This window comes from Mesitornis unicolor, unplaced genomic scaffold (assembly GCF_000695765.1).
Source record: "Mesitornis unicolor isolate BGI_N332 unplaced genomic scaffold, ASM69576v1 scaffold25816, whole genome shotgun sequence".
NCBI lineage: Eukaryota > Metazoa > Chordata > Aves > Mesitornithiformes > Mesitornithidae > Mesitornis > Mesitornis unicolor.
In genome coordinates this window covers 82,930-97,336 of record NW_010192049.1, presented here as the reverse complement: position 1 = coordinate 97,336, position 14,407 = coordinate 82,930, and the positions used below count along the sequence as shown (strand labels likewise).

General features: G+C 39.2%; 1 protein-coding gene across 1 annotated transcript in view; it reads right to left on the bottom strand.

Moving 5' to 3' along the window:
• ST7 (suppression of tumorigenicity 7) overlaps positions 1–14,407 on the bottom strand; it is a 64,960-nt gene that overhangs the window by 24,777 nt on the left and 25,776 nt on the right. Inside the window, exon 8 of the mRNA XM_010186952.1 lies at positions 8,152–8,266. Coding sequence (XP_010185254.1) covers positions 8,152–8,266 — 115 coding nt within the window. The remainder of the gene's footprint in view (positions 1–8,151; positions 8,267–14,407) is intronic.

Sequence of the window (14,407 nt, the reverse complement as noted above, 5' to 3'; positions counted from 1 at the left end):
GACAGAAAGAGAAAATAGTTATAAACACTTTCAATAACCCAGCTTATACCAGGTTTTCCTTAACATTAGGAGTTAAAAGTTATTTTCAGTAAACAGAAATGACCTTTTTCAGAACACACCGGTCTCTGTCTTTCAGTATAAACCTTATTCATAAAATCATAAACTGAGTGAAAGGTAGAGGAATGGAAAAAAAAACCAACAAAACAAAACAAAAACCAAACCCAAAACCAACGATGTGTTGTCACTTACAAGGTTTTCAATTGGTCAACAGAGTACCTTATTTTTCCCTTACCTGTGGATCTCTGGGCCATCAAGGCACCTTTACCTCACTCCCCTGCATCAGTTTAAACCAAGTAACATTGGCTCAGAATCTGATTTTTACAAAACTGTGCATGAATGACACAGAACAAGAGGTCTTCCTCTTGTAGAAGTCCCTGGAAACACATTTTCCCAGGAAAAAGGCAAACTCCACATATCACAAAAGGAGCAAGAAGAGAATGTTCATCCAGACTTCTTCAAATAATGCAGTGAGAGCACCACTTCACTTTTCTGTGTGTTTGAAGGAACTGAAAACTGGGAGGAATCAAGAGGTCTGGAGTATGTAACTGATGCAGCAGAAGAAAAACAGTTGTTATGCAGATGAAAGCTGCTGGCTCAATTTCATTCAAGAAAGCGGGTATGCCAGAATGACAGCAGGAAAATGGCAATTCAGCTGCTCATACACAATGCACGAGGTTAAACAATAAGGCGACTCAACACACAAAACCCCTCTAACTATGTGTATAAAGGCTAGTTTCTGCATCAGAACGTTACAAGTCCTGGCTAAGAGATTATTACACCATAGAGTAGGAACTGAGCTTGATACAGGGTTAAATATACTAAAACAAAACACCGTATCTCAAAACTGTATCTTCCAGTAGGAAGTAAGTGCTCCTGAGCTGGAAACATCTGTGTAAACAGACTTCAGGATGATCCACAATGAACTGCTGACATCTGCATGGAAGGGAAATGTGGTGAGGTGAGGTAAGGCTCAGGTACAGCACCTGACTCATTCCTGCAGAAGAAATGGGATTTCTCAAGGAATGCTGTGTTCAAGTCTGATCACCCACGGTCAAGAACTACAAAAGCAAACAGAAAGACTGGACTGTTTTTGTAACAATCCAAATAAAATAAAGTCTGAGAAGAGATGCAACTGTTCCCTATGCATACCCACAAGGAACACCAGGAAAGGAGAAAGGCTGCTTAGGTAAAGGATTGTGTTGGCACAAGAATAAACAGTTCAGAATTAAATTTAGGCTGAAGATTAAAAGAAGGTTTCCAAGAAGTGAATTTTTGAGACAGATTTCCAGGTAGAATACTGGGGCAAACAAAATAGCTAATTGTAGGATGGAGCTTGCTCAGCTCATGGAGGGGGTAATGTCATGTAGGAATGCAGCAGTGGGGACGTGACTCACCCAGGAGGCCTCTACCAGTACTATGCTCCTAATGAGCAAGCAGGGTAATTGAGGATAATGTCTATAGTCCCTTGGCAATGGAAGAAATACGCACAAATGTTCATGTTTATGTTGCTGTGGAGACAACCCTCACTCCCTACTCTTCAGTAGGTCCATGCCCACCTCCCTCCAAAAGTATTCTGTTTTTTGTTTGCTCCATATTATACCGTAAGTACTTGGTTCTGCTATATTCCGGTCTGATCACTACAATACTTTAAAATCATCACGTAATTTAGGCTTCATCTGCGAAACTGGACCCTCATATTTTAGAGAAAAGCAGAAAACAATTATGTCTGGTTACAACTTGCATTTAGCAAGGGAATCGAGTCTAAACTAGCCCTAGGAGATACGTGCTCTGTCAGGAACCAAAGTGAAGCTTTTCATAAATGACTGTGTCCAGCTCTGTGAGCCATCTGGCAAAATATCTTCACATATACTGTTTCCCACCCTCCTGTGATTACTTGTGGAGCTCCCACAATGTGTTGAAAGATATGACTGCTATTCTGTTGTCAAAATCATCAGGACATTTTTGCTTAATAATATCTGATGTGTCAATCTATAAAAGGCTCTTCTTCTTCCTTACTGCTTGTGTCTTTAAACCGAATATAAAACAATCTAGACTTAATTTATGAGCATTTTCTTTCGATTAGCCTGTCACCTATGGGGAGAGTTGGGAAAGCAAATTCTTACAGGTCATTTGCTTCATAAGCAATTGCTTTTGAGAGTGGACTAATGGAAAGATGCTATGGATAGAGACTTGCAACCATAGTATCACTACTTCTGTGATTAAAGGTATCCAGAACATGTCATATATCATCTAAATAGGTCATGAGATCTGTTGTTCTTATAAAATAGCAACTAAACCAAGAAACGATGAATCTGGATACGGACTGGTGAAACATCCCCTATCCCAGTCATCGGAAGGCCCTAAACATGAAGAGACAGGCATGTTGCAATTGATTTAGTCATTAATAAATACAAAATGTAAGTCAATGATGAGAAATTATTCCTTATTTTGACTCTAAAGTGTATGTTATTCCCAAGTCAACAATACAGATTTCTATGGGCTTAACTTCAGGTAAGTGAAATAAGCAGTAGGTCTGGGGCCATAATTTACATAGTAAGATCCTTCCAGTCAAACTGCCAGATCTTCCTCATACAGCACAGGAGGGAGACCACATTGAGCTGCTGGAATCATTCACGTATTTCCAAATATGTAACTGAAAGTATATCAACAAACTGGAAGAAGTTATGCGAAGAGGTAAAACAAAAAATGGAGGAACACAGGACATATATTGTGCTATGGCTTGGGGGTGAACCCTAGCTCTGATTTTCTCCCTCAGTCTGTCTGTAGGCTCTGGTGTTTCAGTGATGGGCCAACACTTGCCCTGTCAGGACAGGACACCTCCCATTCTCAGCACCTGCAGGCTGGAATGTCAGCTCTTGCACAGGTGACAGAGAAAATTGCTTATGGGGAAGATTGAAAGAGCTCTGGCAAATAAGTATGTGCAGGCTGGATCAGTGATGACAGAAGAGAGATGCAGTAATCTATAAAGACACAAATGTTAAGGAAGAAAGCAATACAAATGGTTAAAGGCAAGAGTAATGGGATAGAATTCAATAAAGGAAAGTATGAACTGAACATCAGGGGAAAAACACTTTGTCAAAAATATCTAATATCCTGTGGTATTATCTCCCATGAGAACAGTCATTGCATTTTTCCACAAAACGTGGTAGAAAACATGCTGGAGGGAGCAAAACTATGAACACAGTGATCTAACGCTCACTTTGTGCTTGCAAAACAAACCAGTTTCTATTCTCTGTACCCCTGACATTCTTCTTTAGTGGTGGGAAACACCCAAACAAACACAAACACATCACCACTACGTATGTTAAGGCCTGGACTTTGGTCCCCTGATAGGATGGGAAAAAACATTTCAGCACAAACAAGAAGTGCTTATTTTGCCATGACCACAACTAAATCTTAAATTGTTCAGTTACAGAAAGATTTTGAGGGTCACTGCTGGTTGTAAACACTTCATATCCAGCTCCTGCTGAGATGAATGTCTCGGTGACCAGGCAGGTGTCAGTCCCTTTGATGTGACGAAGTTCAATCCTAAATGTATATGAAGCAGAAGGAATAATTTCTTCTATAGGAGATTAGAAAGAGCAAGATTAGTATAATTAGTTTAGACTTTTTGTGCTTTTGCACAAGCAGGAGAAACAAAAAAGCCCACAGAATCATACTGCAAAAAAAGAGACCAGATGGTACGAACAGACACAGAACTGATGCAGAGACCTAGCGGCAGTGACAAGTGATTTTGACATGGAGGAAAGAATCTAGCTCTTAGAAGCAGAAGCTGAAAAAGATATAATGGGAAAAAAGACAAGCTATTCTCTTGATACTGCTGTACACAAGCTGGAGGTCTTACCTGCTTTGCATCTCTTGGAGAAGGTAGACTAGGCTTTGGTATGACCTTTACTAAAATGAACCTTCTGTTAAGGTCTCTCTTTCAGAGAAACAGAAGTATTATAAAATACTGTGCATGAAGTAATGGTTGCTTCTATGCTGCCACTTGCTACATCTTTAACTCAGAAGAAAACCCTTTCTTGCACTTAGACCATCTACCCAGTTAGCTCCTTCAGGTAGAGCATCTTCTCAAAACTACCAAACATAATCATGGCAAGTAATGAAACTGATGGAGTGAGCTGTGATCTCAACTATATACACACACATACAAAAACCCTGGAGACCATAGCTAATATAACTGACGACTCCATGCAAATGGTTCATCAATCTGCAGCTCACTACAAAACTAATGCATTCAAATTCAGTGTAAGTAGAATTACACATTTCCTAAGACTGTAGGGACAAGAAGAAATTGGATAGAAGGGGATTGAAGAAAGGAGAGTAGCCCTGAACAGGCTACAATTTAGAGAACTAATTTCTCTACATTAACTGTTTGGATTTCACTAAGTCGAAATTATACCAAGGTAAAGAAGACTGTTTCTAACATGTTTCTTCAAAGGCTTGCATTTTGATCTGACACTAACTTAAAGTAGGATTTTTTGAAACAAGGCATTATCAAATAAAGAAGTGTCATACCCTAGAGCAGAATGAGGCCGTTTGTATTTAAAAACCACTTTCTATATATCCTTTGGTCTAAATTATCTTCACAAGTGTTGGGACTCTGTCTACAATGTGAAATGGTCTTTCTCCTTCTTCACAAATGTGTAAGTAAAAGGGGAATCTGTATAAGGTGGTCCTCCTGCAAACCAGAAGGCTTATAGTCTCACTGGAAAACTCGGTCATTATAAAAAAGGAAAGCAAGGACAGGTTTAGGGAGGAACCACTGCATCACTATGACTAAATAAATAGGCATCCATTCTTTTTAAATTTGACTTTCAATTGCCAGAAAGGTCTGAGTGTTCACACAGTGCCCAGGTTACCAGATAACAACAATCACAGCAACTGGCTGCCCAGGGAAGTTCATAATTATCATTTGCTCTAAGCATCACAAGCAGACCTACTCCACCGGAAAACAATCTGTTTAAAAAGCAAGGAAAGAAGAGCAAAGAAACTTTATCTACTAAGAATACCAGAAGCTTATTCCATCAAGAAGAGTCTCTTTAGCAGTCATAACTATTTCTGCTGTAAATAACACGGATATGTGTCAAATCAGAGCCAAATATCCTTTCAGAATTCACCAGTATTTAGGTCATCTGCACTCTATTGACAGGCACTGAACTCTGAAACTATAATGATGTGGCTCAGCAACAGTGCATGCCTTCCCACTAATGAGGCCCTTTTTCCATGAATAATGAGTATGGACATCAGCTCTGTTGCCAGGTACATAATATAAACACAATTTAACACATGGCTTTTGGTAAAGCAGTGTGCCTGCTTGCAGAGGCTGATGTTGCACATAATGTGATCCATTTTTTTAGCCCAGGGTGGGGGCAGACTGCTCAAGGAAATTATTTGTTCATATGTTATCAAAATACAATAAATCACCTTTATTTTTAGTCAAAAAAAGGCAGTGGAGTGGGACCAACAGAAACTGCAGATAGGAAAGCATAAATGAGTTCATTGCTTTATATTCCAATAAATCTTACAACACATGAAACTGATGAGTTCTAAAATGAGCTGAGACTCCCTGAGATGGGCCTTCAGAGACTCATGAACTGCAAGGGTTATACTGGTTAAGCCTGTGGTTGCCGAGTCCTTGTGCATACCTAGTTTATATACACACCTTTGTTTATATATGGCAAAGCATGAGTTCAAACTGCATGTGTTCAAACAGACAAAGAAGAGTTTTACATTGAAAAGCCTCACTTCTTATGTTTACGACCTCAGTTTTGACTCTGTGAGATGTTTTTTAGAAAACAAAACATGCTTTCAAGCTTTATCAACTTCCATGACACAAAGTGCCATCATGGTATTGTTTAAAACTAGGGATCAGTGCTTCACTGTGCAGAAGTAGAGCTGGCATAGGAGTTTAGTCTGGAATTTGGGAGTGCATGGCTTAATTCTCTGTTCTGTCACAGTTCTGCTATCTCCCAGGGTCATTATTATCTCATAACTACATTAAAGACTAGAAGGCGCCAATGTTCTGTGGTGTCTGGGGCATAAAAATGGTAATTTCTATTTACACGCTCCTTAACATGCCAAAATGAAGTCCATGGGGATCTACACTGGTGTAATCCAGGAAATACTGAAATAAAAGGAGCTACAAGAAAGACTCTGATACTTTAACTGCAGATTTCTTCAACCAGACTAAGCACAACCAAGACCTCTCTGAGAGTCATTACTGCTACTGGATGGCAGTACTCAAGGGTCTGGGTGACACTGTGATCTCTGCTTAGAATGATCTGACTCCAGAAAGAGTGGAAAACATTCCAGGCTGGACTGGTACCAGTGACTATCTTTAATGTTGCCTGTAATCAGCTGCTTATTTATCTTTCATTAAATAACCTCAGCTCTGTCAGAGTCTACTGCAGGGGTCTGAACTTTGGCAGGATGATTGTGTTAGTATCAAGCCAAAGGTCTATTGCCAGCCTCATTAAAATTTATCTTAATTTCCTAAGTTATAAGACATAAAAAGAAAGCAGTCAGCACATATTCAGTGGAAGCTTCTGCAATTTTTTTGGTTATACCCTCCAAAGATTCTTTGCTTATCAAGTACATATGCCTCAGTACTCCTTAAACTTACACTTTGTGACTGTTCCACATGACAACATGGGGTCAAATACTGGGGCTGACAGTGAGATGCCTCTGTCTGTGTGGGCTCTTCCTGTTTTGCTTTTTGGCACCCAGGCTGTGCAGCAGAGAATGTCAAATGAAGAGGATGTAGAAGCCACAATGAAAGGAGAAGATGGAAAAGATGTCTGGTAAGACAGGACTTGGAAAGTGGGTGAGGTGATATATCATGACCATCACTGTCCTGAAGAGAAGATTGGGATAGGTAGTTAGGGCATAAGAATGGGAATTGAGCAGTACTAGCTGAACAAGAAGCCTCTGGTAGGAACTGGGAGCAATAAGAAGCTGAAAGTGACCATGCACAATGGCAGTAGAAGAAAATTCAGTAGACAAATGGAACAGAAGATCGACAAGTGCAGGCTGGAAAGGATGCTAAGTCCTTCAAAGAATCCAAGAGAAACAGTGGCCAAAGCATCGTGGATATACGCTCCAGAGCCCATACTAGTAGACATTTATACAACAGTACCTCAAAAGATATCCACCTACCTTTTCAAAAACTCTAGAAGTTACAAGCTTTAAAATATCTGTTCAAAAAACACCAGAAAGGCTGTAAGAGCTAGTAATTAACAACATTTAAAGGCTACAAGATCAATATAGAGTTAAGAAATCTCAAAATCAAGGCTTCCTGTTTCACTTAATTCAGCTATTTGATTCATGCCTTTCATAAACTCCCTTGCCATACTACAGTGCATAGAATGAGATTTCTCTGAGGATGAATAAGGACTGTGTAGTAACACATCAGGGAACTGATGGCTGCAGGATTCCTGATTCACTTGTTGCAGAACCTGGCATGCTGATAGTGAGTAAGCCAGGGGCTACAGGATGAGGATAAAAAGTGGCACTGTGCAGGTTGATGAATGCTGCTCAAGAGAACTGGACTGTATTCCTGTTTCTGTCACAAAGCTTCTACGCAGGACAAGGAAAACCCATCTAACTTAAACCAAAGTATGCCAGCTGGGGCTTCTTACTCTATCCTTTATCTGTTTGAGACCTCGGTGTCTTGAATTCAAGTTCAAAGGGCTAGAGCTGACGTCAGCAGGAGCTGTGATTTGAATATAAAAAGTGATAGAATGCTGCATAAACCAATGCTTACTGAAAAATACTAAAAATTACATGAAAAGTTCACCTATCTTCTGAGCTTTCCATGTTTTCCTCAAAAGTTTAGCACTTATATGCTACTAAGTCAACGTTCGTAGAAAAGTCCACAAGGGAACAGGCTGTAGGCTGGCAGATAAAATGCTCAATGTTTAATCTTTGGATTAAGGACTGCCTAAGTGCATCTATGAAGCTTGTGCCAAACGCCTTAATTACATTGATTCCTAAATTTTAAGAGTTTGACTTAAAAACATTGCTTCTATGTGTACCATATAGATAAAATAGAAACATATAAGAACTTACCATCATACTTTGCTAAGACTGCCTGGACATCTGCATAAGCTTGCAGTTCCAACAAAGCCTCTAGCAGGTTTTCATGGATGTTGAACATGCTGAGCAGAGGAAACTCCTTCATCAACTAAAATCAGTAACATATGAAAGTGTTAGATTATTAACAAGGAAAAAGATTACTTGTTCAAAATGCATTTAAATAACCAACACCAAGATAAAACCCCTCAGTTCCCCATGTTTCCCAGAGCTCACTATTATCTCAGAAATTTCTGAGCTCTTAATGGACTCTGGGTCAGGGTTTTTGACAAAACATTCTTTGCATAGGATGTAATTAGTCAAATTGAAGAACACAGCTGCCTAAATAAATAACTCTCCTTCAATTAACAGGCTTATTCAAAGTGAAAAAGATTTATCTTATTATACTGGAAAGAATCTTCAACAATGTAGCTCCTGTATATCAGTAACAAGTAATCCAGCACCACTCTGGTATATTAACAGAAAAAAAACCAAAAATGGCCATAAAGCTCTTAGTTTCAATGGCAGGAGCTGAACCTGTGAAAAAAGGACATTAAAAAAATCTGCATAGTTTGCAGGCTTTTCTCCTTCTCCAGTTTTCAAAAAAATGGACCACAGGCCTTTGTGTTCAACTAGGTAAGTGGAAGGATTTGACACTAAAATTAAAAGTTTAAATCATTGCTCATGAATATAAATAACTGCACGTGAAAATTCACATAGTTGGACTCATTGGTTAAGGATCCAGCATAGAGCCTACTTCTCTTCATTCTTGTCCTAACTCACTATTGCATTTTTAACAGAGGAAGCTACTATTTGGCAGGGAAAGAAGGATAGAATCTGGCCCTACGTAAATAATGATTTAAAGTTCAGAATGAACATATTGCATAGAAACCCCTCCAAGGGATTAAGAAAGATTATCCCTGCTTATTGGGAATGAATAATGGCTGGCAGACTAGCATTCCCTCCATCAGTGAAGAAAAAGGAAGAGCTGCAGCTAGTTATAGATGTACTGTGGCCAGTGAAAGCTCTTATTCTGGTTCTCTGTTTCTCACTGACATCACTCACCGACTTTTTTTTTTCTATTTTAATTAGGTTCTGTCAGAGTGATAAACCCTGCCTAAACCAGCAGCAGAATAAAGGTCACTGTCTGGACTGCCAGGCCTCCAAACTGACAAGTGCTAATAAAGGTTTCATGCAGGAAAGGTTGAACGTTAAGAAGTCCAACCCGTTTATAATTAACTCAGTTGATATTGTAGCTACAAAAATAAAACACCTCTAGTAAGCCACTCAGCTATTCGAACATTGACTGTGCACGAATGACAGCACATTTGCTATTAAAAAAAGAAAAGAAGAGAGGACATGAACTCATTTCTCTGTCATGTCAGGATGTAGACGATATAGTTTTCACTGCAAATAATTTTATGTCACAGTAAAAATTTGGTTTTTTGATAAACTTCCCAGAAAGTAAAGCCACTTGGATGGAAGAATATTATGACAGGTCATCTTTTAGGTCTCATAGTGAAAGCAAACACTGGAGGAAAAAAACAACCAAAATGCCACAAATGTTGCAACATAGGCCTGCTGGATGGTCAGGGCCAAATACCACATCATGCTGAGGAGCAATGGAGACCGGATCATGAGTGTGCTCCCCTTGACTCCCTAGCAGATGGAGGGGGAGGCTGGCTCGTCCTCCACACAGAGAAGTCAAGATGGGCACGTTATCCCTGAGCATGATATGAAGAACGCACCCTCAAGTTCCCCACACCCTTGCAGCATTGAGCTCTAATCTGGACTCTAGTTGAAGAGGCACAGACCTCCCTTTGCACCCAAAGACTGATTTTCTGTTAAGTTATAAACTGACATTTGCCAAATTGTTTGGCTTATCAATTTTAATTCTCTTTATGTCTTTCCTGTACCCTGTCAAATGCTTTCATTTGAGTGGCAAGCACTGCACTTAAAGAAAAAACAAAGGTTCTGTTATCATCTTTCCTCACACTTCAAGATCTCAAGAGTCATCAAATTCAGCACTCAAGACTTTTCACCAAATCACTACACTCTTCACACAAACACCAGTTAGGACTAAAAGTTTCACTGTAGGATTCCAGTTAGTGGTGTCTCCACTGGTATGAAGAGCTGTGCTCCAGTGAGCAAAGCTTATTCTCATAGCATATGAAAATAGTCGCTACATGACTATGAATGTATTCCCTCCTTAAAATAAAAGGATGTTCAAAAAGCTATCGAATAGACTAGACCAAATCTATGTTCCCATGGATTTTACTTTGACCTTGTATTGGTCAATATACTTTCTAATGATGAAATTTAGAGCGGGGGCTGGGTTAGTCCATACAGAATTAGAACAGAAGTTCTAACTGGGGCAAAGAGATACATGTGTAGAGAGAGGAACTGCTTTTCACTGAAAGATTCATCAGGTATACTGCAAAGACACAGAAATGGTAGCTTTTTCAGATAATTAGTAATTTTTAATTTTTAGGTAAATAATAGTTTAGGAGTATAAGTTCGCAGACCAATTCTGGAAATAAGTCTGACACAATTGGATATCTTATCACCAGTCCTGGGAGGGCCATATTTCTGGGCTCACCCCAATCCTTAGTGCAGGGTGTAGGTTCAATTGTATTTTGATGGATATGAAAATGTGACAATCACAAGAAATGCTTTACGGTACAAACAAATCCACATCTGATTTATTGGATGAGAAACAAGTTTTATCTCTCACAGAATAGTTTAACGAAGAGGACTCCCTTCCCTGAGAATATTTCAGTCATCAGCATTTTCCAATTTAGATCTCATTTTTGAAACATTTTCACGGAATGTAGCTTTAACTGTTGTATCTGTTATTCTCCCTGTGATAACATTAACACCATGCATCAATTAGCAATGAAACATTATTTGTGTAGGAAACAGCTTTAAGGTACAGTTTATGCCTACGACTAGACCATGGGACTCAAGGGAATACCGAGGTGGATAAATGAATGATCTTACATATAACCTGGTGCTGACACATTTATTCTCCATTTGCATTATGGCTTTATGCATAGTCATGTATTTTACAGTCAGTGCAGGTAACCATTCACTGCTGCTTAAACTCACATCTTCTCAACAAACAAATAAACAAAAACATTTTTAGATCAATGTATTCAATTGAATGCAATCATAAAGATGAAAAGTTAATTCAGCTTAAAAACAAGCAAACAAGAGGAAGTCAATGCCATCAGTAAAACTGTTACAACCCTAATTCCTACTGTATGTGTTCCCACAGTGGATATCTGAAATGGTAGAATGTCTCCTAAAAGAGGAATGACCGAGGCTGCCATCTTCCAGGTGCCACTGTCCACCACTGAAGAATCAAGCACGCTAATGGATAGCACTGTTATTTTCACAAGTGCTCTGCATAAACTGCTTTCTGCCATATGACTGGTAATCTGTAAGATCTACTGACTGACCAAGGTAGAAAAGGCAAAACTCCAAGCCATTTGTGAGAAGAAAAGAAGGAGCCTCCATTTCTGTGGGCTTCATTGCCTACAGCTGAGCTTTCAGATGTCTGTGCTCTGACTGAAGCTTACCCTGGCTTGAGGTATTTGCAACCTGTCACTCCACACTGACTCTCTGATGTCTAGTAAGATGCAGTAATGCTTAAGTTTTCCTCTTGGCCAGCCCATCTGGCAAAGACAGAAAGAAAGAAAAACTGTCAGCAGCCTAAGGCTAGCACACACAAAGGTTCTGCTAACAAATGTCAGATGCTTAAAAATTAGGCTAACTCCTCGTCCTAAAAGTGCAACTCGTTGGTCTCACTGTGAGCAGGATTAATGTGATGTAAACAGACACCCTCAAAGCTCTTGGAGTTGAAAAATGATCTGAAATACACTGGACCTACCTGAAATAAAGTTCTGCTTAATTACAGCAAAAGTAGGGTTCTGTTGTTTAATGCATTTCTCTATGTGCTGCATTCCTTTTGGCAAATAATCACTGTTGTGTTTGGAAGCAGCTCCGCAATCTCTCTTTCACAGCTCAGAGAGGACAGAAGATAAGAAGCCAAATCTGCCAGAACCTGTTCTTTTGGAGCTTGGAAACCACATATCATCTAATAGTTGAATGTCAGAACGTCAAAAAACAGGCCCAGATCCAGTCTACAGTAACTGTGGCATGGCACTGGTGTAAAATTTGCTGACATTTCATTTTTTTTTTTGTAAATGTGAGTTTAGTCCTAGTGCTCAATAATATCCACAGACTTCTCTTCAATGTAGGACTAACGATGAGTCAATAAAGTGAAAAATACCTTACCGAATATGCAAACTCTAAGGAAATATGCCAGAACATGCTGCCTTTATGTTCTCAATCAGAGGATTAAAGCCTTCAGAGTATGACTTGAGTTCTTTAAGGAATATAATTATGAAAATTATTTGGACTGTGTTGTAAAAATGCACGCATTTTGAGAATAAAGATAATTTTAAAGGCAGATGTGGCATGAAACCAGAGGAGTGCAAGCTGTTCCAGATGTACATTTACTACTAAATAACCACATCACATAAAAGTAGTAACAGTGATAAATTATGTTTGTTATATCAAAGATTAGTAACTTTATAAAGCATGAAAATAAAGTCATTACTCATAGCCCTCTTCAAAAATACTCCTTTACTTGCATCATCCTGAAGTACTTTTTGGAGAAACTTCGCTACATTTTTAGAAGTAGATTTAAAAATTAAATTAAAGTGAGGAAATGATCCAGTAGCTCAAAAATGGGCTAGGAGATCCCAGAGAGATGGAAGAGCATAATTAAAGAGCAACACAAAGCCCCTGAATGTGATGCAAGAAGCCCAAGTCACCAGAGCTCCTACCATGACTATGTGACTATATCCTAAGACTACTTTCTAATTTAATAGAATCACCATGCCAGAAACCCGTAATTTATATAAGAAACATTATTATCAGGTTTAGGTAGTTTTTGAGGGTTTTGTGCAGGATCACCGTCATGACAAGAAGTGAGGGGTCTGCGTCATGTACGGGTAAAGGGAAGGGATAAACACCATGAGGAGAATCACAGGAGTCTTCATTCTGTCCACTCAAAAATGAGAGATGTTCCAATCCACCCCTCCCACTTACCCATAACGTGACTCTGGAACAGAACAAAACACATTTGAATATGCAGATGTATGGAAATGTTAAAATCAGCATTTATCACCAGCTATTTTTGCAGTGCTTCTGTGTCAGAACAAGAATTAACTGAAGATACTACTTGTGGTAGAGATTAGCAAATGTCACCGTACACAAGAGTAGCACCCTTCTAAAATTTATGAGATAACTCTTGGTCTCATTTAAGTAAGAAGTACTTTTCCTTCAAGTTTTAATAAATGGTACTTTAAATAACTGCTACAGATGTTAATAAATCTAGAAATCCACTCAAGACAGAGCAGCCTACTTAACCTGGCTTGTGTAACATGAGCCAAAGAATCTGACTCACTGATTCTTGCCTCAAGCACAGAAGTATTTGGGAGAGACAGACAGTAGCTGACGATGCAAGTAGCTGCAGAAGTTGTGTTGTTAAGCTGCTAGGGATTGTAGTATCTTTATTAGCAATTAGTACTCTCTTTCTTTGACACAGCTTGATAATTCAAGGTGCAGAACACTGTCCTGGCTACGTACTAACATTATCCAAGAGCAAATCGGCGACGCATACAAGAACATACAATTCAAGAGGATACTGAACAGAAAACCTAACTCAAAGGCCAGAAAAAGAGGTTACTGAGAAAGTATGCTGGATTTGCAAAACCATCATACCAGCAAAAATCACCAATACCTCTGGTCATAAAAAGATAAAAACCCAACCTACCCATACCATTAAAATTGATATAGTATGGTTGGGTACCCTTCTCAAACCTTCAAGTGACATAACCTCTTAAAGCATTTTAAATGCTCAGGTCAGTCTGAGTGTTTAAACCATTGATCATGCAGCACTCTGACAATGCAAGCTGCTTAGGTACTGATCATTCCTCAGGGTCTTCCGTGACATAAAATATGCATTTAGAGACTGCAGGTGGGCACCGAGATGAACATACAAACACATCTAACCGAAATATCCCCAGCAGAGTTTTCAGAGCTAGGTACATGAAAGCAGACTGTGATCTGAAGAGTAATTTCCCAGCAGATATGACTGATCCCAGAAAAAAAAGAAGTACTTTGCTGACCCGTAAAAACTGTCTTGGTTTCTATCCTTCTCTAGAGTAGAACAAGGAGGTGG